Raw genomic sequence first — 21,987 nt, forward strand, 5'->3', positions numbered from 1 at the left:
GAAGGGAGATGTCTGTCAGTACCGCCGAAGATCCCTTTGCCAGGCGCCCGGGGTTATATATGCCGACACGACAGGCCATCGCGAGATGTCGGTGCTTCCCCAATCTTTACTTATAAAAGTATTAAACTCCGAGAGTCGCCTAACTCTCTGCTGGTCAGCCCGTGCAAGAAACCCCACATTCCCCAATCATCTGCGTCCACCCCGTGGGGACCAGCCACGAAATCTGGGTCAGGAAAGCTGGGTAAGAATTTCCTGGGAGCTCCAATATCATCAGATCAGCTCCTTTTGTTCTAGCGCCACAAATTCAATCACTAGCGTCGGGCAATATCCGGACTGACAAGAGGCTTTACCAGACACCGAGATCCGTAGCGCCGGAACTACTATCCGCACTATGATGACAGATGCTTAGTGCCAGTTCCGTCGTGGCTAGAAGCGTTGGCCGTCAGTTCTGGTGGTGGTCAGTAGTCCTAGTAATTACAAGTATAATGTGTTGGTTGTCATGATGGGACGACCGGCTCTTATATTCTCTGTTCTATCTGCTACCCATCAAGTTATAGCCGGAGGAATTCTCGCAACAAGTAACCGCGGTGTGTTCTCTACACCGTTTTTTTCGGAATCACAAGATGTAGTACATAAACGTTCCTACTTCATGGATAGTAGGCATACCCCTTCAGCGCAACGAAGCGAAAGTCTTGGGTAAAGCCGGCTCGATACATCCCGGTAGGTTGTTCCATTCCTATTAGATAGAGACGAACTGTAGCTGCTTCTGGCCGTCGCCGCGAAAACACGCAGCCCCTCCTAAAGGGCCTATAGGCGGAATTATAGTGTAGTGTAAGGATTTCAGCGATGTATCTAAACGTAGCATTGTTGTCACTGTTACGCCGATTATAAGCCGCGTGATGACATGGCTACGAGATATTCTAGATATTGCGGTGAACGAAAGCACCATGACCAGTGGTGTCCTCAATGATTGTATCAACAGGTGCACCGAAAGTCCAAGTTGAAGGGCCAACAAAATGCCTTGATACGGTGCCCAGCCCAAGGGTGCCGTTGGTCCATGCCATTCTAGAGAGTCTATCGCTTTGCGGGAGCCAGGACGCCAGGTCTCACAATGTCTGATATCGAGGCTGACATGTGTTAGGCTGAACAAAGCCAGCGTATCTGAGACACAGGCGGAGGGTTGGTCTCCATGAACGGAGTAGATAGGGGCGGGGAGGGAACCGGCTGTATAAAGACTAAAGAGGAGCACAGAAGAAAGCAAGCCAAAGAGGTAGCTATAATGTCATATTTGAGAGTGAACATTATAGGACACTTTGACTACTCATGTTACTCGACTATCGACCAAGCGATGACTAAAGGCCAAGAAACTGTTTCACTACCTGTACTGAACTATGTTATATCCAGAAAGGACTCTTTGGGATAAACTAAGAAAAACTTATAACATAGGCATATCAATCAACCAACGGGTACCAAAGTATGAACGCTACTACTTCTCCGTTTTGAACTCGTAAACGACACATCCCGCCCGAATGCGACCACCGGCCCCACCATTCTGATCCTTGCCTGTAGAAGTGAGAGATTGATTAGCAACGATAATGACTCCGGCTCAGAAGGAAGAAATCGGACCCTGTAAGACAGGGCCTAAACTGCAACCCGGGTCACGGTCTTCAGTCTGTGGTTGTTAGATGGAGAGCGGGGGTTCGCGTGCGGAGAACGGCCCAGGTCAACTAAAAATAGAAACTCATGGCCTTAGTCATCAAGTAAAACGAACTGACATCTATAGAGCAATGCGATAGGATGTCTTTGATTCAATAATCTATGTAGACCCGTGGACCGTGGCTGTGTTACATTCCCATCCAAGATTCGGCGGTTTACTTTCCAGCCTTAGCTAAGCGCTCTTCCATCTGCTCTCGCGGGCTCTCAAGTTCAACACTAGGAAATCTATCATCCGATTTCCACGGCATAACGTCGGCGGTCTGAAGCAGCCACTTCAGAACGACCTTCTCGTACTTTTCCGCAAAGTGCTTGTGTGCAGGGTCTTCTGCCAGGTTGTGTAACTCATGAGGGTCGTCCCGCCGGTGATAAAGCTCCGAGGGCTCGTAAAGGCGGTAAATAAAGGTCCAGATTTCGTCGCGGAGTGAGATAGCCTTGCCCACTAGTGTCGTGTCTTCGTGCTGCAAACTAGCCTTGATGTCATAGGGGTAAGGTGCTTGCTCGAGGAGCGGCTCTTCCGATGCAAGGAAGCCTCCCTCAGAAAACGCGTATTCCTTGTGCTTGGTTGCGTTTCCGCAGAGCAGGGGAACCCATGAAAGACCATTATGGGCGTAAGACTCGCCAATACCCGCAAACTCCAGCATAGTCGGGACCAGATCAACCATTTCTGTCATAGCAGTGATCTCTTTACCTTCCGGTAGTCCTGCACCCCCAACAATAAGGGGCTCATGGACGAGGGTGTTAGACAAGCCCGAAGGCCACTTTTCGATGAGGCCATGATCACCAAGATACTCGCCGTGGTCCGTAAAGAACATCGTGACAGTATCCTTCCAAAGGTCCAACTCTTCCACTTTCCTCATCACCCTCCCGAACTGATCATCCAAGCGCGTGATCATACCGTAATATGTTGCTTTGATCTCTTTCCAGATATCATCTGTGGCGCGATCGGTGCCATATCGCTCCCGGATTGTCTGCATGTATCGGGGTTCATAGCCCGTCTTTTTCTTCGGATCCGCCTCGATACTAGACAGCTTCGAGCGGTCGTACATTGAAAAGTAGGGCTCTTCAACTTGAAATGGGCAGTGGGGGAATACCAAGGGCATAAAGAGGACCCAGGGCTTATCTGTGGGGGAGGAGTCTAGCCAGGTGATTGCCGAGCGGACGACCGCCTCATCGTAGTCCACACATTCTTTCGCGTCGCGGAGTCCCTTGTAGAAGAGGCGACCCCAGATGCTCTCATCTTTTTCGGGAGGTCCTCCGCCCGAGAACTTGGGTACGAATTCAGGAGTTTCTAGGAATCCGTATTCTGTCACGCTTAGCTCCGTGACCGTCGGGGCAAAAGTATCCCCTCGAGGCGCTAGGCAGGCCACATGGTAGCCATGTTCCTTTAGGCTTCGGAAGATATTGGGTTCCCAGGGCTTGATCAGGTTCTCAAGGCTACGGTGGCCGCTCACGTGGGCATAAGTCCCCGTGAACATGCTGCACCGGGATTGAGAGCAGACAGAGGCCTGGGTGAAGCAATTTGTGAAACGGCATCCTCGCGCAGCAAAGGCATCGATGTTGGGGGTTTTGATTTCAGACCCCTGCCCTGTCGTGCATCCCAGGGAATCATATCGCAACTGATCCGGCATGAAGATGATGAAGTTAGGCCTGTTGCCACCATTTTTGGAGGTTACCGTTAGGGGCAACGGCTTGGGAGGGAGGCGGTGGTCGAAGGGCATTTTTAGTTGTTAGGCGAGAAATGAAGAGAAGGTGGTGGCAATGATGTCATGAATCGAATCGGGGTGACGCGACTAGAATTCTGAAGACTTTTGAACCTGAATTTGGCTACGATACACGATTATTTATATGCCGAGTTGTTTCTTTTCTCCATTTCTTCATTCCCAGCGTTTAGGTTAACCGGTGACATGTCCTTGCAGCTCGGATCTCGTACCGGGAGCGGGGTCCCGCGCATCGGATCTCGGTGCATTCTATTGCCACGGCGTCAATGACAACAAGTACGACGACAGATTCAAGATCTACGAGGAGGCTGTCAGAGGGGTGAGCAAGACAAACTTAGACAAATGTATGGACTGGAACGGCAATGGTCCCTGCAACAAGCACTTTGATTGCGCCTGGTCAGATGGCAGCGGGACGAAGTCGTCCGGCCCATGCCACTGGAAAAATACGATCCCTTCTCGGACGACTCTTTCACAATAACTTATAGCCTCCGAGATGAGGATGGCTTCTATAAGACGATCGAGGAGGAATTTGGGATACCTCGGGACTACGTTGCTTTTGATAACATTGCCGAAGACGACCATTGCATTGGTAAAGCACCACCACCAGGTAGCGGACCTCGCCCGATATCCGATCCCTCAATAGAGAGCAGACAATGCATGCAGTTCCGAAGAGAACGAAAGGGCTACCCCATCACCAAGGAGGACGCCAAGGTTATTAACCCTAAAGAGATTATTCAATCCTCTTTGGGGAACCTCGATGAACTCTACTTCGAGGTTATACTTTGTTCAATCGAAATCTCTCTCGGCATCTGGGAAGGCGACCCTAACGAGCTGGTTGAGGCAACGTCATTAAGCGTCTTCCTAGCTGTGCAATCCGTCGACTCGATGGAACAAGTACAACAGATAGGCCAAGAGGTTGAAGACGCTGAGAGGGAACAGAAGAGAAAGAACATTATCCTCGGCGTTGTGATGGCCGTTCTCTTTATCATACCCATCGTTGGCGAGGGTGCTTTTGCCTTAGGTTGGACGACTGCCACCATTGCGCGGATCGCCACCTCGATCGGCCTCGCAGGAGATGTAGCGCTCTCTGTGATAGATGTCATCGATGACCCCTCTTCGCTTCTGCTGACGGCACTATTGATGATGGTGCCTGGGCTTCCGGGGTCCATCAAGCGCAGCGACTCGGCGGTCAAGGACGTCATCAAGAGCAAACGGCAATTTGGAGATGCCAATCTTCACCGCCTTGGAGAAGTTTTTAAGAAAAATGATACAAGTATCCAAAACATTCTCAAAGTTTGCAAGAGATGAGAAGGGGAATTTGGGCATGTACAGATTTTAATTTCTTCCAGTCGGCTATGTGGAGGATGTTCGTGAATGGAAGCATTATTATACACTCGTTAGAGAACGGTCGCAGGACGCCGTTCCTGAGCCACGTCTGCCTAGAACCTAGAGTTCCGCTAGTTTAACCCTTGAAATTGGGAGCGTTGGTAAATTTTCACGTCTGGGTGAGGGTAGAGATTGCTGCGAAGGCCAGAAGTGAATAGGGGAAGCGGATATGATCGGATGAACGTAGCAGACCAGAAAGGTAGGGGGAAAATGGGATCTAACGGGAAATCTTGAGATCGTCGTCCGTAGTAGGATGGAGCAGACGTGCATGGACAGAAGAATGAAAGCACTGGGCGCAGTTTCGCTCCCCAAAAAGCACAAAAAATCCCGCATCACAGGGACCCATAATTCCAAAAATCCAAACTATGAAATATCCCAATTTCCCAGGTCCCAGGTTACTTGATGTCGATGTCCCTGTTGTGGTGGGGTTAAGGTAGATCTTTGCTGTTTGTTGGAGGTCGCCATAACAAAGAATAGAACCTCGATTGGAGGTTCCAGGTTACCTGCATTGAAATCGTGGAAAATCGGAGTTTTGATGGAGCCAGGGTTACCTCAAGCAGAGCGTGGCTGTGCCCTCTTTGGCGAGAGGACCACGGGATCAAGGCGTGTCTTCCCCACATGCCTCTTTCACCTCTGATGTTTCTGATTCTTCTTGAATCCTCAGCTGAGTTTCCGTCATAATAGTTGTGAATCTTTTCCGTCTCGCCGAGAAAGTAACTGGAGAGCGAGTGGAAAAACGCGCCGCTGAAGAATCGTTGAAGAATCTGATGGATCATGGAGGCGCTGCGTCTTCGCCTGGCGAACAGGACGATGAGACAGCATTACTCGAAGCAGATGAAAACGCTGATGCAGAGTCCTCGCCTGGACGCGGGGGGGACGGCGCTCGCTCCCCTTCCATCCCAGCGGCTCTGCCAGTTTTTACCACGATGCATCGGTAAGTGACCGGCCAATTCCAGCGCTGAAGAGCTTGATATGAACTGTTTCGCTAACCGTTGACGAAAGAGTGAGGGGCCTCGTCATTGCTAGCATAGGTGATGTGTGCCATGGAAGCGTGAAGCATCGTCGGCTGCATGGTTGCGCTAATCGAAGAGTCCGAAACTAGATGATCCCTACACTTTGGATCAATTAACCAGCCCCAGGATAAATACACTAATTGTGCGACCGTTGGCTGATCGATTGTACGATCTCGACGACATCTCCCTCGGTATGTGCGAGCCTTTGCAAGCGAATACCCAGTCGTGGACTCGTGGCAGATTTCATTCGATGACACTTTGCCAGTTTTATCGTCAAGACTGACAAATAGTCTCCAACAGTCTACTGCCTGCTCGCCAACCGAGTTCAGTTCCTCTCAGAACAATCCAGCCCGATCCATCGAAGTGTCAACGTCTCCCGAGCCACGTTGTGCGAATTAGTGGGCGCCCGAATCTTGCGGCGATGCCATGAAGACAGTCCTGGAGGTCTGCTCCACCTCGCCAAGATGCTCGTTCAGGGATTCGACCCGTTTCAAGGCGCACCCGCAGACGTCGAGCGAAACGGCCGCCAGCTTCAGTGGCCGATTCAAGAGCGCGGCGGGCACGAGAGGAAGTTCACGGCTCTGGAACTAGCCATTCTCTCCGACAGCAAGACGTTTATTAGCTCGTCTGCCTGTCAGAGAGTGGTCGACGCTGTGTATCGCGGGCAGGTAGTGTATACTGCCTTGTCCTTCGTCGACATTATACCGGATCATTACAAGCACCACCCCGTCTCTATCTACGATCCCCGGAAGGCGCCTCTTCTGAACCACTATCGACTCGTCGTCCCCCGCTATCGAAACCTAATCGAACTCGTTCAATTCTTGATTCTTGTGGGCCTCTACATTTTTACAATGCTCCATCGCCATAGCGATAATCTAGCCCTCTTCGAGTTCATATTCGTCATTTACGCTACCGGATGGGTCTTACACGAGGTCGCTGCTATCATCGAACACGGCTGGGCAGTGCACGCACAAAATCTGTCATCGTTCCTGGATTCGAGCTTCATTGCAATCTTCGTTGCATACGCCGCCGCTCGGGTCGCCGACCTCTCAGTCAGCCGCGTTCATGACGGACACGCATTAAGCATCCTGTGCATCGCGGCGCCAATCTTGCTGACCAGACTCGCGTTCCACATCATGCCCGACAACATCGTCTTCATCTCGCTCCACATTCTGATGAAAAACTTCCTACTACTGACCATCCTCGCTGTTTGGTGCTTCATAGGCTTCTTTTTGGCCCTGCAGTGGTTGTACCCGAGCGACGCCAGCACTAGTGGCACGGCGCCAGGGTGGCCCACGATCTGCAAATGGCTTCTTTGGATCTGGTTTAGCCTCGACGGGACTGGGATTGAGGAGTCGGTCCAGTTCCACGTCGTCCTAGGCCCAGCACTCATGGTTGCCTTCGCCTTTCTGGGTAACACGCTCTTCTTGACCGTCCTGGTAGCGATGCTCACCTACACCTTCTCCAAGATCGTGGCCGACGAGACAGCTGAGATCAATTTCCGCCGCGCCGTCCTCACCTTTGAGGGAGTCAAGAGCGATGCCGTCTTCTCCTACCCCCCGCCCTTTAACCTCCTCGCCCTCGCCCTCCTCCTGCCGTTAAAGTTCGTAGTCTCGCCGCGAATTTTTCACTCCGTCCACGTAGCGGCTGTTCGTGTCGTCAATGCGCCAACCCTCCTGCTCATCAGCCTTTTTGAGCGGCGCAGCGTCTGGGCCAAATTGACTTCGGCAGTGAAAAAGTCTGTTTTTAACTGGCAGTTCACGGGATTCTCGCCGCACGGCGATATCCAGGCCGTGTTTAGGGCGGCGGCACCCCCTGAGATACAGGAAGAGATTGATGAGCTTGATGGAATGAGCGACGCGGGCTTTCTGGACAACGATGCGATGTCTAGGTCATCGACGGAGATGAGGAGGCAGGCGCCAGTGTTTAGATTGGGAAAAGCAGGACTGCGGGGGAGGAACAGGAGTCCGGGAGAGGATTAGCAGCCTGGACTGGCTTCTCTCATATGCGAAAGCCATTCTTGGTATCACAACCAATTCGGGTCTGCGGCCAAATCGCGACTATTCATCATATAATATTTGCTATTATGGCAACAACAATTCCCTTGGCCTCCGATGCTTCAAGGAGAAGTCGAAATAGCCCCTACTAGTTATCGAGATTGATATTTCGTCGCTTTATTTTTAATAGTCATTCATGCAAGAAGCTGCTGCATGCTCGGTTGAGCCTTTCCCATAATCTCAAGAACAAGACGCCAAAGTACTTCTCCCATATCCAGAACTCCATGAATCCGCCGAACCAAGAAAAGAAAGAGACGTTAAAGCGATATATTTAGATACAAAAAATAATACCCAGAGAAAAAAAAATTCAACGTCAGACAATCTCAATAACTTGCCAGATACCTTCGCCCACTTTCCTCGCAAGGTGCAAAAAGTCTTCATTCTCGGAATGCTGAAAGTAACCGAAGCGCTCGTACTGAGCATAGCCACCATCGCCCTCGATCTTCCGGAGAATTAACCCTTGAGTCATTGACTTGGCGTGCTGATCATTGCCAGGGAACTTGACAGATACGATAGGCATTATGTGCATATTCGCTGTAACGTCAAGATCTCCAGGCTCCATGGCAGTGTCAGGTGTGCAATCGATCTCGCCCCAACCTCCCGTCAGCGCTCCTGAGCCAAGATCGAAAAACGGAAACCGGACATCTGGGTCCTGATAATGCTGTCCTTTGCTGTACTTCCATCTATATGCATTTCTCATATTGTCGCTGAGAAATGCTGCTGGCCAGAGCTGACCCTTGATTTGCAGCGGTGATAGGTTAAGTGCACCGTATTCGTCGTGAATGGGATTTAAAGCGATGTTCTGGATATCGATATGGATCTCAAACCCTAGGCCCTTTAGTTTGCCATCCGGCACCATGAAAACGTGCGTATTCCCTTGCACTGATGCCCATGACCAGGTGGGAGCAGCGCCCTTGAGCCTTTTCGCGACTCCCTTACCCTCGCGGCTTCTCTCCCTGTGATTGATCCTCCAGAGCAGCCCCATGAGCATTGCCGACCTCCACAATCCGGCAACGTATTGGTCTTGTATTGAGGGTTGCATCTGCTTGGCAAGTCCGGACAGAGCAATGAGCTTGTCCTTCGGAAGGGTTAGGTCGAGCTTGTTGTACTCGGCAACTATGTCAGACCAGCCAAAGAGAGCCCATTCTCGAGGCGGGCTATCCGATGTCGGGGTGAGAGAGATGCCCCGTCTGCGTTTCCTGGATTCCTCGAGTTGAGTTGCTAGAACCTCCTGGATTACATCCGGATGCACGGCCTTGCGAGCCCTCAACTCGTGCATGGCTTGCGGGCCCTTGGGGTAGGCCTCGCAGGCGTGGTGCTCGTGGCATTCCCAGTACACCTGGTCTGCGCCGAAATGGATCATGCGTGGCGAAATGAGACGCTCTTGGAGAACCCACGCCCGCTGGTTGAGTGGCTGTTGGTACAGTCGCCCAGTCCAAAAAGTTTCATCGACAACGTGCCATGTTGTTTCTTGACTAGCTGGCGGTTCTGTGTCCTCCGTTTTATTTTTGCGTCTAAATAGCCGATCTCGTAAACGAGGTTTCTTGGAGGCCTTATTCTCGAGGACCATGTTGAATAGGCACGGGTGAAGGAGATCAACATTGTGGTTCACGAAGCACTGGCCGTCCCCATCCGAAGCACCAGTAGCCCCAATATTGAACGCCGCATTCCGGTATATATCAAACATTTTGCTGGCCTCCTCATTCCAGTCCTGCTTGTCGTCTTGGCAGATGCATAGACTGTCAATCCACAGATACGACACGCCGAGTCTAAGCGTAATCTCAATGGCTTCTCTGTAGACGCGCTGAAGCTGGGAAAGCTTGATTGAGCGCTCAAATTCTGTGTAATTTTCCCAGAGTAACCTTAGATGAGGGGTTTTGCCCCAGCAGTGACTCAATGTAGCGTATTCGCCTTCTATCGGCTTCTCGTATGTCTCGACCATGGCTATCTCGCCACGAGACCTAGAATGAGTAAGATCAAGGAGTCGACTGGGACAAAATCTAGGCGTCGCTCGCGTCTTATTGCAGACGGGATGATTGCTCAGGCAATCATTCAACCAGCTTCTAATGAGTGTGAACGTGGCCTCTTCTCCAGTGTTTCCGGACAGCATCACACCAGGCAACAAATGTTTGACATCTGCGGCAAAAAAATTAGATATCATATACTTGCATGTTCCGTTGTAGGGGAGACACATACCGGGATATGGGTTGGCCACGAAAGTCAATAGAATTTGGTTTCTGATTTCATTGGTCATGATAGCTTCCTTGAAGGTCTCGTCCAAGTAGAACGTGATGAAGAACGACTTTTCTGATATCGGATACCATGGGCCTGGAGTAAAGGACCGTTCTCCTCTGCTCAGATAGAATCGCGTAAAGTGTCGCGACGTAACCTTTTCGCCGCTTCTATGGGTGATACCCTTATTGACATGCTTCGGAAATGAGAGTCGCAGCTTGAACTTGTGCTCCCATTGATAGGCGAGAGTAAGGCAGATGTGGCATTTGCCGACGACTGCCTGTTCAAAGTCGTCTGAAGTAGGGTGGTGGACGAGGTCTTGCGGGTGGCTATCATTCCAGCACATGCGACCTTCGATATCGGTCGTGAGAGCTGCGTAACACGCGCTGCAGAGCATTTTCTTTTCGTCTATTTCGGTGATCGCCTGCTTGTTCGATCGCGGTGATGCTGTGATTTGATTCTTAGTGCTTCTTCTTAACATCTTCCCCACCGCGGATGAATTAAAGCCGAGTGCTGACATCGCTGACGAGACGTTGGATTCTCTGCCGTCTTTCACGTTGATTGGCTCTTCCGTGGGACCTGCAGATTGAGCTGCGGCGACGGTGGAAAAGTGAGGCGGACACGACTCAGCCACACCAAGAGAGCTTGCGATGTGATTGTCGGAAACTGACCTGAGCAGATGAGCAGTTGGAGCTTCCTGTTGACTCGCCTTGGGGCCAACCAACTCGACTTTGGAATCAGCCCGACACAGACTAAAACAGATCTCTCTCTCTCTCCATTCTCCTTTTTTCTTTCTCCTCCGGCTCTACGCTTTACAGACACGCAAACTGGGTAACTATCGTCTGGGAAGCATCAAAGACAGGGGCCTCCTCGCTCACTATTGAAGCGGAAGTTGCTGGAGTAAGTGGAAATTGTGGTTAACCAGATTGGGGAGGGTTCCGGCTGGAACCTGGGTGGCTATGCGTGCGACAACGCGCTAGAAGCTGGAGAAGAATCAATTTGATCTTGATTGCGAACCCGATTCAGTCCATGCGTCCAATTTCGGTAAGAGCGGCTGCGGCTGAGTCCATCTCTTTCCAATAGTGGCAGAGCTGCATGACACCCGGCAGTTAGTGTTGTGGGATGCTGGAACATCTCCTCCGATTTGGGGGCAGAATTCGGGCCAGGCTGCATCTATTGATTTGCACGGACGTTAACGACGCGTTCTGAGTTGTTGGAATTCTGCATCGTGACCATCTGCGCCCCTCTCTGCATGTAACATCCTGCACGCCTCGACCACGAAGCCAAGACGGGTACCTCGCCAAGACAAGTTTAAAAATCCACAAGGATGCCGTTCTCAACATCAGATGCATCACTTACTATCTTCCCTCCTTTCTTGACCTTGACATTTCGTGGGGAGGAAGGAAGTGAAGCGCTCTTCCCACATAACCATCATTATGCCACTGCTCCCAAATCTCCCCTCCCTCCTGTCCCTCCCAATCCCTCTCATCGCCCTCCTCCTGAATCCCCTCCTCCCCACTGTGTCCGCTGCCGAAGGAGCTGCAGAAGCCGTCGACACGGCAGGATTCTGGGTCGGCTTCACCCTCGTCTTCGTCATCTCCGCCGTTGAGTCTGCCGCCTCCGTCATCTGGACCCGTTTCCGCGTCACCTCTGACGGCATCCACCCTATCGAACTTTCCTGTCGCGTCTGCGGCCGAGAAATATTCCTCTCCGTCATCGACGAGGATGCAGCCACAGAAATCGCCAACAACGGTATGCCCGCAGGCTGCTACTCGGGCTCGGACTCGTCGGTGACGGCCTCCAATATGCATTCGACCATGACTCGCTCGAGGTCCGACGGCTGTAGCTGCTGCGGCGGGTTTGAGAGCAGGCACACCGAGACTCACGGGCGTATGGTCGAGGCGGTGATCGATAAGTTCTTCAGCTTCATGATGGCGCCGACCCTGCTGATCCGCCGCTTCAACCCCGCAACGGGCCTAAGTGCACCCGCGGGTCTCGTGAGCAACGTAAAGGGCCTCTTGAAGCCGGATATCAAAAGAACCGTTGGGCGGATGCTAGAACACGGTGTGCATCTCTTCGTCGGACTGGTAGACATCTCCCTCGGCGTCGCGGGGCTCGCGCTAAAGCCCCAATCCCCGCAAAACCTCTACGACACCCTGAAGGACCCGAGTGCGCCCATGACATTCGAAAACTACTTGACGCTGTTCTTGCTGTACTGGCTGCTGGGTGCGGTGCTGCTCCTGTGCATGATACCGCTGCACAGCTCCAGGAGGAGCACGCAGGTGTTTGGATGGCCCGGGGCAATCTTGTTCCTCGTCGCGGCGTTGGCAAGTCTCGTTTTGTTTGGTTTGGGATGCTGGAAGATCGATTACGCAAGGCGGCACAGGGCGGCGTGGACGCCTATGCTGAGCTACTGGATCGGCGGCGCGAGCGGGATTAGTTTTCCAATACTTGGGATCGAGGTATTTCATGTGTTCGGGGTCGTAGGGCTGATGTTAATGGTGAAACATACATTCAGTTGAGTTCCGAACCTCACACCGTGGTATTTCTGGAATGATGTTCCTAAGAAAGGGCCAGCTGTAACGTTATTTAAACAGTTTAGAATAGATTATTTAAACGCCCGAAGATGAAACCCGTCCGCATTCGTCCAGGTATCCAGGTTCGTGTAGTGTCATGATCAAGGGAGAACCCCCCAGTTGCCGGGCCCATTGTTGGCCGCATCATACTGCTGCTCCTCGCCTTCAAAGACTTATGGACGATGGCCGTGTGCTTTGGACTCCAGAATGTGACTAGCAATTGAGACAGTCGACTCGACTATATCATCACCAAAGCACAGAAGGGGCGAGACGACTTCCCCCAAAAGTGCGATTATGGTATAATTCCATGTCTGAGACACCCCGTATATGCATTCTCTCGGCACGCCTCCTCGCGAGAATCTGCTCGTCCAGCAAAAGAGGGATTGGTTGCCGACATGATTTGCTGGCCTTTTAGCGCCAAGGAGATGGGCAGCCCGGACTGGTGATTGGCAAGCCTTTTCTCCGCCCCGGACAATTGAGAGGTGCCTGAACTCATCTCAGCTTCGGCTCTTTCTTCACAATAGGAGGATGATTCACTCGGCTCCTTGGTCCTTAGTATCTTTCCGTTTATTGCAGTCCCTACCACGTTCTATCCTAATTTTTATACTCCTGCTATCGACCTATCTCGTACCTGAGCAACGGCGCCTACATATATGGGTCATCTTGAGTAGATACTTACCATTAAGTTACCGTCTTTTCGTCTTTCTTCCCCCCCCTGTTCCTGCCCACGTCCTTACGCGTCGTCCGATCATCCCATTCACGACAGAATTGGTAGTCGCATGATCTATCTGCACTACTCGGTATCTCGTATCGCGAGATTCGGGGGTCAAACCTAACGCCTAGCGTAAAGAAAACCCGAACATAAGCCCGGGGAATGCCACCGAAAAGCTATGATTTCGAGACCAGGTTCGGCTTCGGGAACCCAGATCCCTCCGCCTGCGGGAAAAGCTTGTGTTACACCGCAACGGCAAGCGTCATATCGGGACGATCGGTTATTATAACCCCTCCTCGCCTCGTTTCTACTATATATTATATGTGTATACACCAGGTTGCGTGCCGCCCTCAGCCACAGTGTCGGGTCGCCAAGACGGCAAAATCACTCTCAACTGTAGATTCGCATGATGTAACCGTGCCGTTTCCTCCTGCCGATACCTCCACACCTTCGTGCTATATACTCTGAAATTATCCGTGAAAAAAACGGATCATTAATAAATAGAGTCAAGCGCCGGGCTCTCAATGGTTTTAAACTCACCAACATCCCCAACAGGAAGCAGCCAAATTCGCCCCAACTTAATCTCATCTCTTCGATAATAATGAAGCCATCACTCTTCGAGGCCGTCATTGCATGACTCCTGGTCGTCGGGTTTGTCTCTTGCCTTCCGGTTGATGATGGTGTCCGCCTCGCCCGGCTCCGCGTTTGGTTGTCGGAGGAAGACATCTTCAAACTTCAGACGAACATACTGTAGCTAGGAACAACTCTGTACGAGCTTGGGTCGAACCTCTGAGGATCAGTGCCGGAGATCCCTGGTGAGCGAGTAATCTTGATGGTGTCGATGGTGTCGACACATGTCAGAATAATCAGCCCCTGGAATTCCAGGCTAAAAACCACACTGCGAAAGAAGAAATCCCCCCCCCCCCCCCCCCAAAAAAAAAATTTTTTCACTGAATCACTACACACACATTTCCTTCCATGAAACAGCTGTTGGATTAGTCCAACAACACAACCCAGCGTCAAAACAGGTTCAAGAGTAGCTTGGGCTCGCGTAGTCATCGCGCCTGATCGGGTCGGCCTCCTCTCCTCGGCCTTCCATTTCTCTATTGTAATTTCGTTCGATGAACGATCGGCTTTTGAAAGCAAGACGATCTTGACGTCCAAGTTAGATGCGTGAAATTACTATTTCGCTTTTGCTCTTAGGAATGGCTAAGACCGTGTCTGACCGGCTTCGATGACCAGAGTTGGAAAATTATCTCCATACGGGCGCTTGGAGAGCGGCTTTTGAGCCGAGTCACCTTCTCCTGCCAATTGGCGGTTTCTAGTAGTATCCTGCTGGGTGTATTGAGTGGCCTGGATGGCGTAAAGCTTATATTCTAAACGCATCCCAGCGGCCATCAAGAGAATCTGTGTGTTAAGATAGCCATGAAGTTGCTTATGAGGTGCTGTAGGAATAGTTATGATCAGGACCTCTCGAATCTCTTGAGTAGAGAGAAAGGTGGAAGTTCCTTCCGCTTGTCCTCTCCTTGAATCGATCTGCTCGAAATCGAAAGGGGAGACCTCTTTTACTACGAGGACATCGCCAGTGGTAGAATCGATCTGCTTAATCAGATCGGCAAACCCACGGTATGCAACCTCTACCAAATACCAAAGTTAACTTGACTAGATTTCCTGATATAAATGATAAAGCTCTACGGGAGGTGACGGAGATGACATTGTGATTGCAGTCATCTCTGTGGTCGATCTGATATCTCGAACTTCAATGAATGGGAGGTGAAGGCACTGGATAAAGTTTAATGCAGTCGATTGCCTCGACTCTTTTGATCCGTGGGAAACTGAAAAATCGATGATAGAACCAGAAGACGTTCGTCTAAATCTGATGGGCCAATCCGTGGGACCATGATAAAAGCTTTTGTCTCTGAAATATCTCTTGATATTACCATTGCGTCATGGTCTCCCACATGGCTCCCAACGGCATCTAGAGCTTCGTGGGTTGCTGGTCTAGGTATTAATACCCCAATCTCATTCTCTACGCTAATTTATCGCGTTTCTAAGTTCTAGGACCGGAAAATCTCCAAGCAGGATCATGCGTGATGCGATGTCCGCCTTGTTGTCGTGGAGATGTTAGTCTCTCGTCGGTGTTAGCTCCCGGTTCGGGATGGGCCTCAAATCTCGCTCTCGGACACAGCTCAAGCTCGATCCGTTCCGTAAAGGTCGCGACGAACGCGCCAGCACGCGCCGTCATCAGCCCTGCTTACAGGGATCATTGAGTAATTACTGTGTAGGTGCGAAATTAGCGACCAGCGCGAGAAATACGAAACCAAAGGTTGGCGCTAGCCCACCTGAATCCTCAGCTGGACAAATTGGTTCAATATTGCGAGAGGAGCTGTATTAATCGGTCATAGGAAAAGAATCAAGGTTACGTCCCAATGCTTCTGTTTTTCCAATCCGGCACAGAACGAAGCCTGTGTCGGGATCTTTGATATCAGTTGGCCGCGCGGAGGAAAAGATGTCACTCTCCGACCACAGGACTGCGAATCAGACTGCCAACATTGAAGCTTCAGGTTTTATCCCGGCGTCCTCTACTCAAGCGGGTATTCAAGGGTCATCCTCCTAAACTCGTAAGTGTCTCCTTTGGGTTATGGCTTTTCGGCTCTTGCTTACGCCGCTATTCCAAGCTAGGCGTGTTCTGAGGTATACTCTCAGCTTATAAAGAACCTTTAATGATTACCCATACTCGACAAACTGTTTCCTCGTCAATTTCTTAGCTCCTGGGGCTTTGTTAGTGCGAGAAAGGGATCGTAGTAACCTACTCTTAGATGAGAGACGGATACTAGAGAAGCGAACGCAGGATTATAAAATATCCCGAATACGTTATTCCTGGTTCTGAGATGCGAATAGAAAACGTAGATGTTTGCGTGGGGTCAAAGGATGTGAGTGAGAATGTTTCGGGAAGCTCGCTCCGGTTATCAAGAAATATCTGGACCCCAGGATATCGGCGAGTCGTCCAAGTCGATAAACGGTACGAATGCCTACTTTGCGTAAGCTTGACTATGGACACACCAAAAAGGCGACGTTGACACTTACCGAAGAGTCTAGATCCAACCAGTCCGTAGTCTGCCAGCCTCCAAGCAAGCTATTTATCGCAGATACTTCTCCATAGCTGACCAGACCGGCGTAATCATCATTCTGGTGCAACTGTCCCCCATCTGGCAACTGATGATGCGACGGCAGGACTGAAGCGACTCGTCCCGTCCCGATCTCTACTGATTCTGTCTGATCATGTTGGTCCTGGGCCAGGAATTGCGGATGTTGAACGGATTGCGGCCTCTGGCTTCTCGCTTCCGACCGGAGTTCCTCCAAAATAATGCTATAACGACGGTTTGGGGAGTCCGGTGATGCCCCACGAGTAAGATGTGACAGGCACCTATCCGTTAAGTCGATGAGCTCTGCCCACTCCTTGTCTCTAGAAGGAGTTTTACTAGTTCTTTGCTGTATCTCTGCGACGTATACAACGGCCGCCGCGCAAAAGGTCACATAGTGAGTCCACCAGAAGGCATGGAACAGACTTCCATCTTCAGCCATGCTATCGACCGTCTGAAGGAGAACCTCTGCAGCCGAAATACATTGCCTAACGCTGTCCCTGGCCTCAGCATCTGAGAGGTGACTCATATGCGCCAGTAGGAATGGCCGATTCGCATGTATTATGGCGTGTGAGTAGGCCAGGCGCAAGGCAGTTGCTTGGCGCCGGAAACTGGGAATTAGGGTCGAGGGGCGGACGGTTCCTAGGTATGGAGGAAGACGTTGACGCCACTCATGGATTTGCCGCCCTGCGCGATGAGCAGCTGCCATCCGCTCTTGTTTAGGTACCGGCTTGATTGTGTAGACATCCCTCGAAATGGTACCTATTATCTGTGCGAGCCTGGAGAATCATGTATTAGTGGCAAAACGTATGCGTATGCGGGCGGAAAGGATCACAAACTTGCCTGGCATGGAATACAAGCGCATCGACATAGCAATCCTCACTTGGCTCTTCACCGGACGGTCCATGGGCCGTCATATCTTCGTCGTTAACACAGTCGGGAAAGTCTTGGTCAATATCTTCGTCTCGATAAATGCTCGGCCGACCAAAGGCAACGCTAAGATACTTATCAATAGTATACGCAACCCAAAAAGTGCGCCTCTGGCACTGTGTGTTTATATAGTCTTGATTAGTAGGTTTTGTTGCATTCTTCTTCAAGCTACCTCGCCGATGCAGTCCCAGAGCAGATATTATCTGAGACGTTGTGCCAAAGACATACCACCCTTCGTTCATGCGTGAAGTTTGGAGGAGGTAAAGCACTTGCACAAGCCTTGCCTGAGCAGATTCTAACCGGGGAAGCCCGGTCTCTGCGTCTGTCAAGTTCACAGCAGCACGGAAAAGAGGGTCACTGCGTGCGAGAGCAGTGTCTTCATCAAAGCCGGGCTTGGTAGGATTCCGGAGTTTCTCGCGACGGAAGGTGACGACGGCCAAGATCCCAAGAACCGTCGCAGCTTTTGCATGGCCTAGCCGACAGTGCAAAGGTAGATTATTTTCCGAGTTGGCCACCAGTTTCTCGAGCCAGCCAACAATTATCTGGCGATGAAACATGCGATACGTAACGACACACTCGTCGAAATAGAATCTGATCAGCGCCAAGGCTGTAGCACGGTCGGGAACCTTGAGGAGATCCGCTCCTACATCGAACCGTCTGTCGCCCACAGTCATTAACCGTTGTTGTTTCTCAGTGCCACTCGAGGCAGAGGGGACCGTATTGCTCCTTTGCGTAGAGAGTTTTTTGTACGCACGGTGAAGGAAGGTTAACCCCGACGTTGTGTCAAAGTATTGTCCCTCGATCTCCGCTACATCCAAGTCTGGTGAAGTTCGGGACGGAGCATTGCTACTTTCGGCCGCTAAGACGTTCGTTGGTCTCCTAGGATGGCTTTGGAATGAGCTGTTGTTGTAGCTGTTGTTGTAGCTGTTGGGAAGAACGGAAGTCCTGGGTCTCGAGCCGGTTAGTTCCATGTCTGCGAGTGCCTTCCTTCGTTCCGACTTGTATCCCGAGGATATGGCCGACTTACCTCATGTCATCAACCCGCAACACTTCGGATCCGTTCTCGGGAAGAGCGACGGAGGCTGGAGGCGGCGGCGGCGTCGGCGGCCGTCCTCGGGAATATTTCGCGTCATATTCGCATGCTATTTCTCTCCTCATGCAGTTGTCGCAAGGCTTTGTTCCAGAACATCGCGTCTTCTTCGATCTGCAGTAGTCACATGCTCTGATAACTTTCCGTACCTTGGCACCAGACTCGCTCGGCGACGGCGCAAGAGTTCGCTTTCCCCCCGGAGATGATGCGATAGGCAAGGATTCGGATACCGAAGCCACGGTCCCGTCGGTATCCTGGTTTTGAGCTGAAGAATACATCTTCTAAAGAGATTGCGAGCATCAGAACGGGTTGAATCTGGATAAACGTACGAATATCCGAATTTCCCTGGAAAAGTTTCCGGGTTAAGATTCGGAGATTAGCTACATTTGGACTAGCGGGAATGATGAGTCGTAGAACCTCGGGTATCTGGAAACGTCGGTGGGTTTAAAGGCCAAGTCCGAGAGTATGAAGAGCTGATTGTTCGAATCTCGGCTTCAAAACTGGGGGCTAAAACTGGGATGTGTGAAAAGAGTGATTATTGAAGATCTAAAATATCCTCCGTTTCCGGCCCCTAATTACCTTCCTTAAATAGCCACCGATTTCCACTTAGTTTCTTCTGCCTGAAATATCAGGTTCCATTTTTACACATGGGCCAACACTGATCTTGTCTTATCAGGATATTGTTGTACCTGTCGCCTAGCTGGAACATGCGGCGTTAACCGTGGCAAAAGTCTGTTAAATGACTATTTCTCAATGCTATTGATGTACCTCTTGAGTGAGGGTGTTTGACCTCACTTCACCCAGAGTTTCCTAGATCTGCTTTCTTGACCTGTACGTATAGGTCTACTGTAGCTAATGAACCTTCATGACTTCGGATTATGGACCCACTGACGCGACAAAGGTATTCAGACGAGAGTTATCGGCTAAGTCAATTTAGGGGAAGCCATCGATCTTCTTACTCTCGTCAAATGTAAGTTCTGGAGACCAGGCCTACAGAGTGTATTTGTACAGAGGACTCTTATCACCCATACGCTCCAGCTGCTCGTCCGTATACTTTGCCCGGATCTCCTCCTCGGAGAACTTAGCGTCTCGCTTGTTAATCTTCCATAAACCAAATTCCAAAGCCAAAACGGCCACCATACCGGCGGCGCCAAACGCAAGTGAGTTTCCGAATCCCGTGGGATACCTAGGTGCCTCCCTCTCAATATAGATATAGCTACCAATGATGCCTCCAATGTTACCGGCGCATACGAGGTATCCGATGCTGATGGCTCTCTTCACTGGGCCAGCGGTGTTTGCCACATTCCAAGCATTTACGCCGGGAAATATGGGGTACATTCTAAGGAACAATTTGAAGCCAGGGTAATGGTGTCAGAACGTGTGCCACCTTCCAAAATCAGACGGGGGGGGATCTTACCCAGCACATGCCAAGCACACTCCAAAGTAACATAGAGCTACATTTGTCTTAATCTCCGCTGCTTTGGCGAACAAGATTGAGAAAGCCGTGACTACGCAAATCTGCGGGCCCACAATGAAGGGCATACGCCACGACGATCGATCGGCAAACCTAGCGAGTATGTAGGCGGAGATAGCGCCACAGGCATACGGTGGGATTGTAAGAAGCTGCGCCTTGGCCGAAGTGTAACCCATACTCCCGACGATTGTCGGCATGGTAAACTTCATGGCGTAGTTGGGAACTGCATTTGACCAGCTACCAAGGATGAGCAGGTACATCTTCCAATCCGTCGCCACGGCAAGCAAAGCTTTCCAGTCGAAGGTCTTTTCTCTGTATTCCTGCGGTGCCTGGACACGTTGTGCGGCTTGCCGGAGTTCAAGGTACCGTATCTCGTCCGCATCAAGCCAGCTGGATGCCAATACTGGCGAGTCCGCGAGGAGAACGAAGCACAAGAGCCCAGCAAGAACTGTTGCGATTCCCTCGATGATGAAGATCTACCGGTTCGCGATTAGTAGAGTCATGATAGAGATGGGAGAAGGGACAGTCTCTTCTTACCCATCTCCAGCCAGCGTAGCCTGCAAGTCCATCCATTTTCGCAATGGCAAAGGCTAGAAGGCCGGAGAATGCACCGCCAGTGGCGGCTGAGGTGTACAACAACGCAATACGCGTTTGCGTTTCGTTTGGGAGGTACCATTTTGATATGATAAGGATAGCGCCTGGGAAGAAGCCGGCCCTAGAAATCGAAGCACATTAGAATACATGTACGTGGCTAATCATTCATTACTGGACAAACTCTGAGGAGAGGAGTTTCTATAGACTTACTCAGTAAGCCCTAGGAAGAACCGGATAGCTGCGAGCCCGGAGAAATTTCGAACAAAACCTGTGCAGGTCATGACAATTCCCCACGCGATGACAAGTATAGCGATATACTGTGAAGGCCTCTTGAACTTGTTGAGGAGCATATTGCTTGGTACCTCTGCTCACCCATTTTTCGGTTAACACAGTGGCACTACGTCAATGTAGTTGCATAGGGCTTACCGGCAAGCACATAAGGGATAAAGAATATCGACAAAGCGATATTATATTGTTCCCCAGTCATATGAAGATCGGGTAGAAGACCTTCGATTTTTGCGTTGCCTAATTCGGGTGTAAATGGAGAGAGCGTGTCCATCGCCACATCGAAGTACACTCACCGATGTTTGTTTTATCGAGATATGCCATGAGGTATAGGAAGAGGAGCATCGGGACGAGTCTCCACTATCACCCGAAATGTCAGTTATTTTGTATTTCCTGAGAGCCTTAGTGTCCGCCTCGTACATCTACCTTGTGCATGAGCTTCTTTCGCATCTCCTCCGGGAAGTTTTCGAGGAAGTTTGCATCCTCAGGGGTCAGACCGGAGGCCATGCCCTCATGTTCCTTGTGCAATGCCCCAGTCTCCATCTTCTCCAAAGGAGCCTCAATATCAGATCGATCTATAGATGATCTTCTGGGAGCCATGTTCTGTTCTAGCCCTGCGCGTCTCGACAGAGTTGGGTAAGATAGAGGATAGTGATAAAGAGTAGAAAGAGTGAGAGAGTCTTGCCCATGGGCTGAAAACCAAGAGATGTGGACCCATTGTCGTCTTAAATCAATCTATAAGTTTCGACCCCGGAAACTACAACCCCACAAGCTAAAAGGAATCCGGGGTTGAAGTTGTGGAGCCCAAGTCTGGGGTACGGGGATGGGGAGAGGGGAAAGGGATCCAAGAGGACAATGAAACCGCACAAATTTGCGGGGGCCAGAGAATCCGAGACCGACTCAAAGAGGTTCCCGAAGTTATGGCGCCAGCAATGATGCGATTTTTTCCAAGTTTGATCATAGACCGTTCGGACACTGTCTTTTCTAAGCGGGTTCTGCAGGGAGGGAGCAAGAAGCTATGCGAATGATTGAACAGCTTGGAATTGCTGGATGAGGAGACC

The 21,987-nt window shown here is 50.8% G+C and overlaps 5 protein-coding genes and 1 pseudogene across 5 annotated transcripts; 2 read left to right on the top strand and 4 right to left on the bottom strand.

Moving 5' to 3' along the window:
* Nucleotides 1–1,871: 1,871 nt before the first annotated feature.
* SAPIO_CDS1635 lies at nucleotides 1,872–3,434 on the bottom strand (annotated as a pseudogene; the record flags this gene model as incomplete).
* A 40-nt stretch (nucleotides 3,435–3,474) lies between these two features.
* SAPIO_CDS1636 (uncharacterized protein) lies at nucleotides 3,475–7,815 on the top strand (the record flags this gene model as incomplete). Its single annotated transcript, XM_016784862.1, has 7 exons — nucleotides 3,475–3,479; nucleotides 3,633–3,753; nucleotides 3,843–4,707; nucleotides 5,505–5,754; nucleotides 5,823–5,851; nucleotides 5,923–6,024; nucleotides 6,134–7,815. 7 exons carry the CDS (start codon nucleotides 3,475–3,477, stop codon nucleotides 7,813–7,815), a joined length of 3,054 nt encoding a protein of 1,017 aa, XP_016645619.1.
* A 388-nt stretch (nucleotides 7,816–8,203) lies between these two features.
* On the bottom strand, nucleotides 8,204–10,519 carry SAPIO_CDS1637 (uncharacterized protein; the record flags this gene model as incomplete). The annotated part of the gene is made up of 2 exons (XM_016784863.1): nucleotides 8,204–9,729; nucleotides 10,087–10,519. 2 exons carry the CDS (start codon nucleotides 10,517–10,519, stop codon nucleotides 8,204–8,206), a joined length of 1,959 nt encoding a protein of 652 aa, XP_016645620.1.
* A 1,039-nt stretch (nucleotides 10,520–11,558) lies between these two features.
* Nucleotides 11,559–12,562, top strand: SAPIO_CDS1638 (uncharacterized protein; the record flags this gene model as incomplete). Its single annotated transcript, XM_016784864.1, has 2 exons — nucleotides 11,559–12,404; nucleotides 12,500–12,562. The coding sequence occupies 2 exons, from the start codon at nucleotides 11,559–11,561 to the stop codon at nucleotides 12,560–12,562; spliced, it is 909 nt and encodes a 302-aa protein (XP_016645621.1).
* Nucleotides 12,563–17,318: 4,756 nt separating this feature from the next.
* SAPIO_CDS1639 (uncharacterized protein) lies at nucleotides 17,319–18,851 on the bottom strand (the record flags this gene model as incomplete). The annotated part of the gene is made up of 5 exons (XM_016784865.1): nucleotides 17,319–17,332; nucleotides 17,437–17,549; nucleotides 17,712–18,428; nucleotides 18,511–18,656; nucleotides 18,723–18,851. 5 exons carry the CDS (start codon nucleotides 18,849–18,851, stop codon nucleotides 17,319–17,321), a joined length of 1,119 nt encoding a protein of 372 aa, XP_016645622.1.
* A 712-nt stretch (nucleotides 18,852–19,563) lies between these two features.
* Nucleotides 19,564–21,526, bottom strand: SAPIO_CDS1640 (uncharacterized protein; the record flags this gene model as incomplete). The annotated part of the gene is made up of 7 exons (XM_016784866.1): nucleotides 19,564–19,912; nucleotides 19,991–20,523; nucleotides 20,585–20,762; nucleotides 20,852–21,005; nucleotides 21,068–21,166; nucleotides 21,223–21,286; nucleotides 21,347–21,526. 7 exons carry the CDS (start codon nucleotides 21,524–21,526, stop codon nucleotides 19,564–19,566), a joined length of 1,557 nt encoding a protein of 518 aa, XP_016645623.1.
* Between the last annotated feature and the right edge of the window lie 461 nt (nucleotides 21,527–21,987).

The sequence above is a fragment of the Scedosporium apiospermum genome (genome assembly GCF_000732125.1).
Source record: "Scedosporium apiospermum strain IHEM 14462 chromosome Unknown SEQ_SAPIO_0066, whole genome shotgun sequence".
NCBI lineage: Eukaryota > Fungi > Ascomycota > Sordariomycetes > Microascales > Microascaceae > Scedosporium > Scedosporium apiospermum.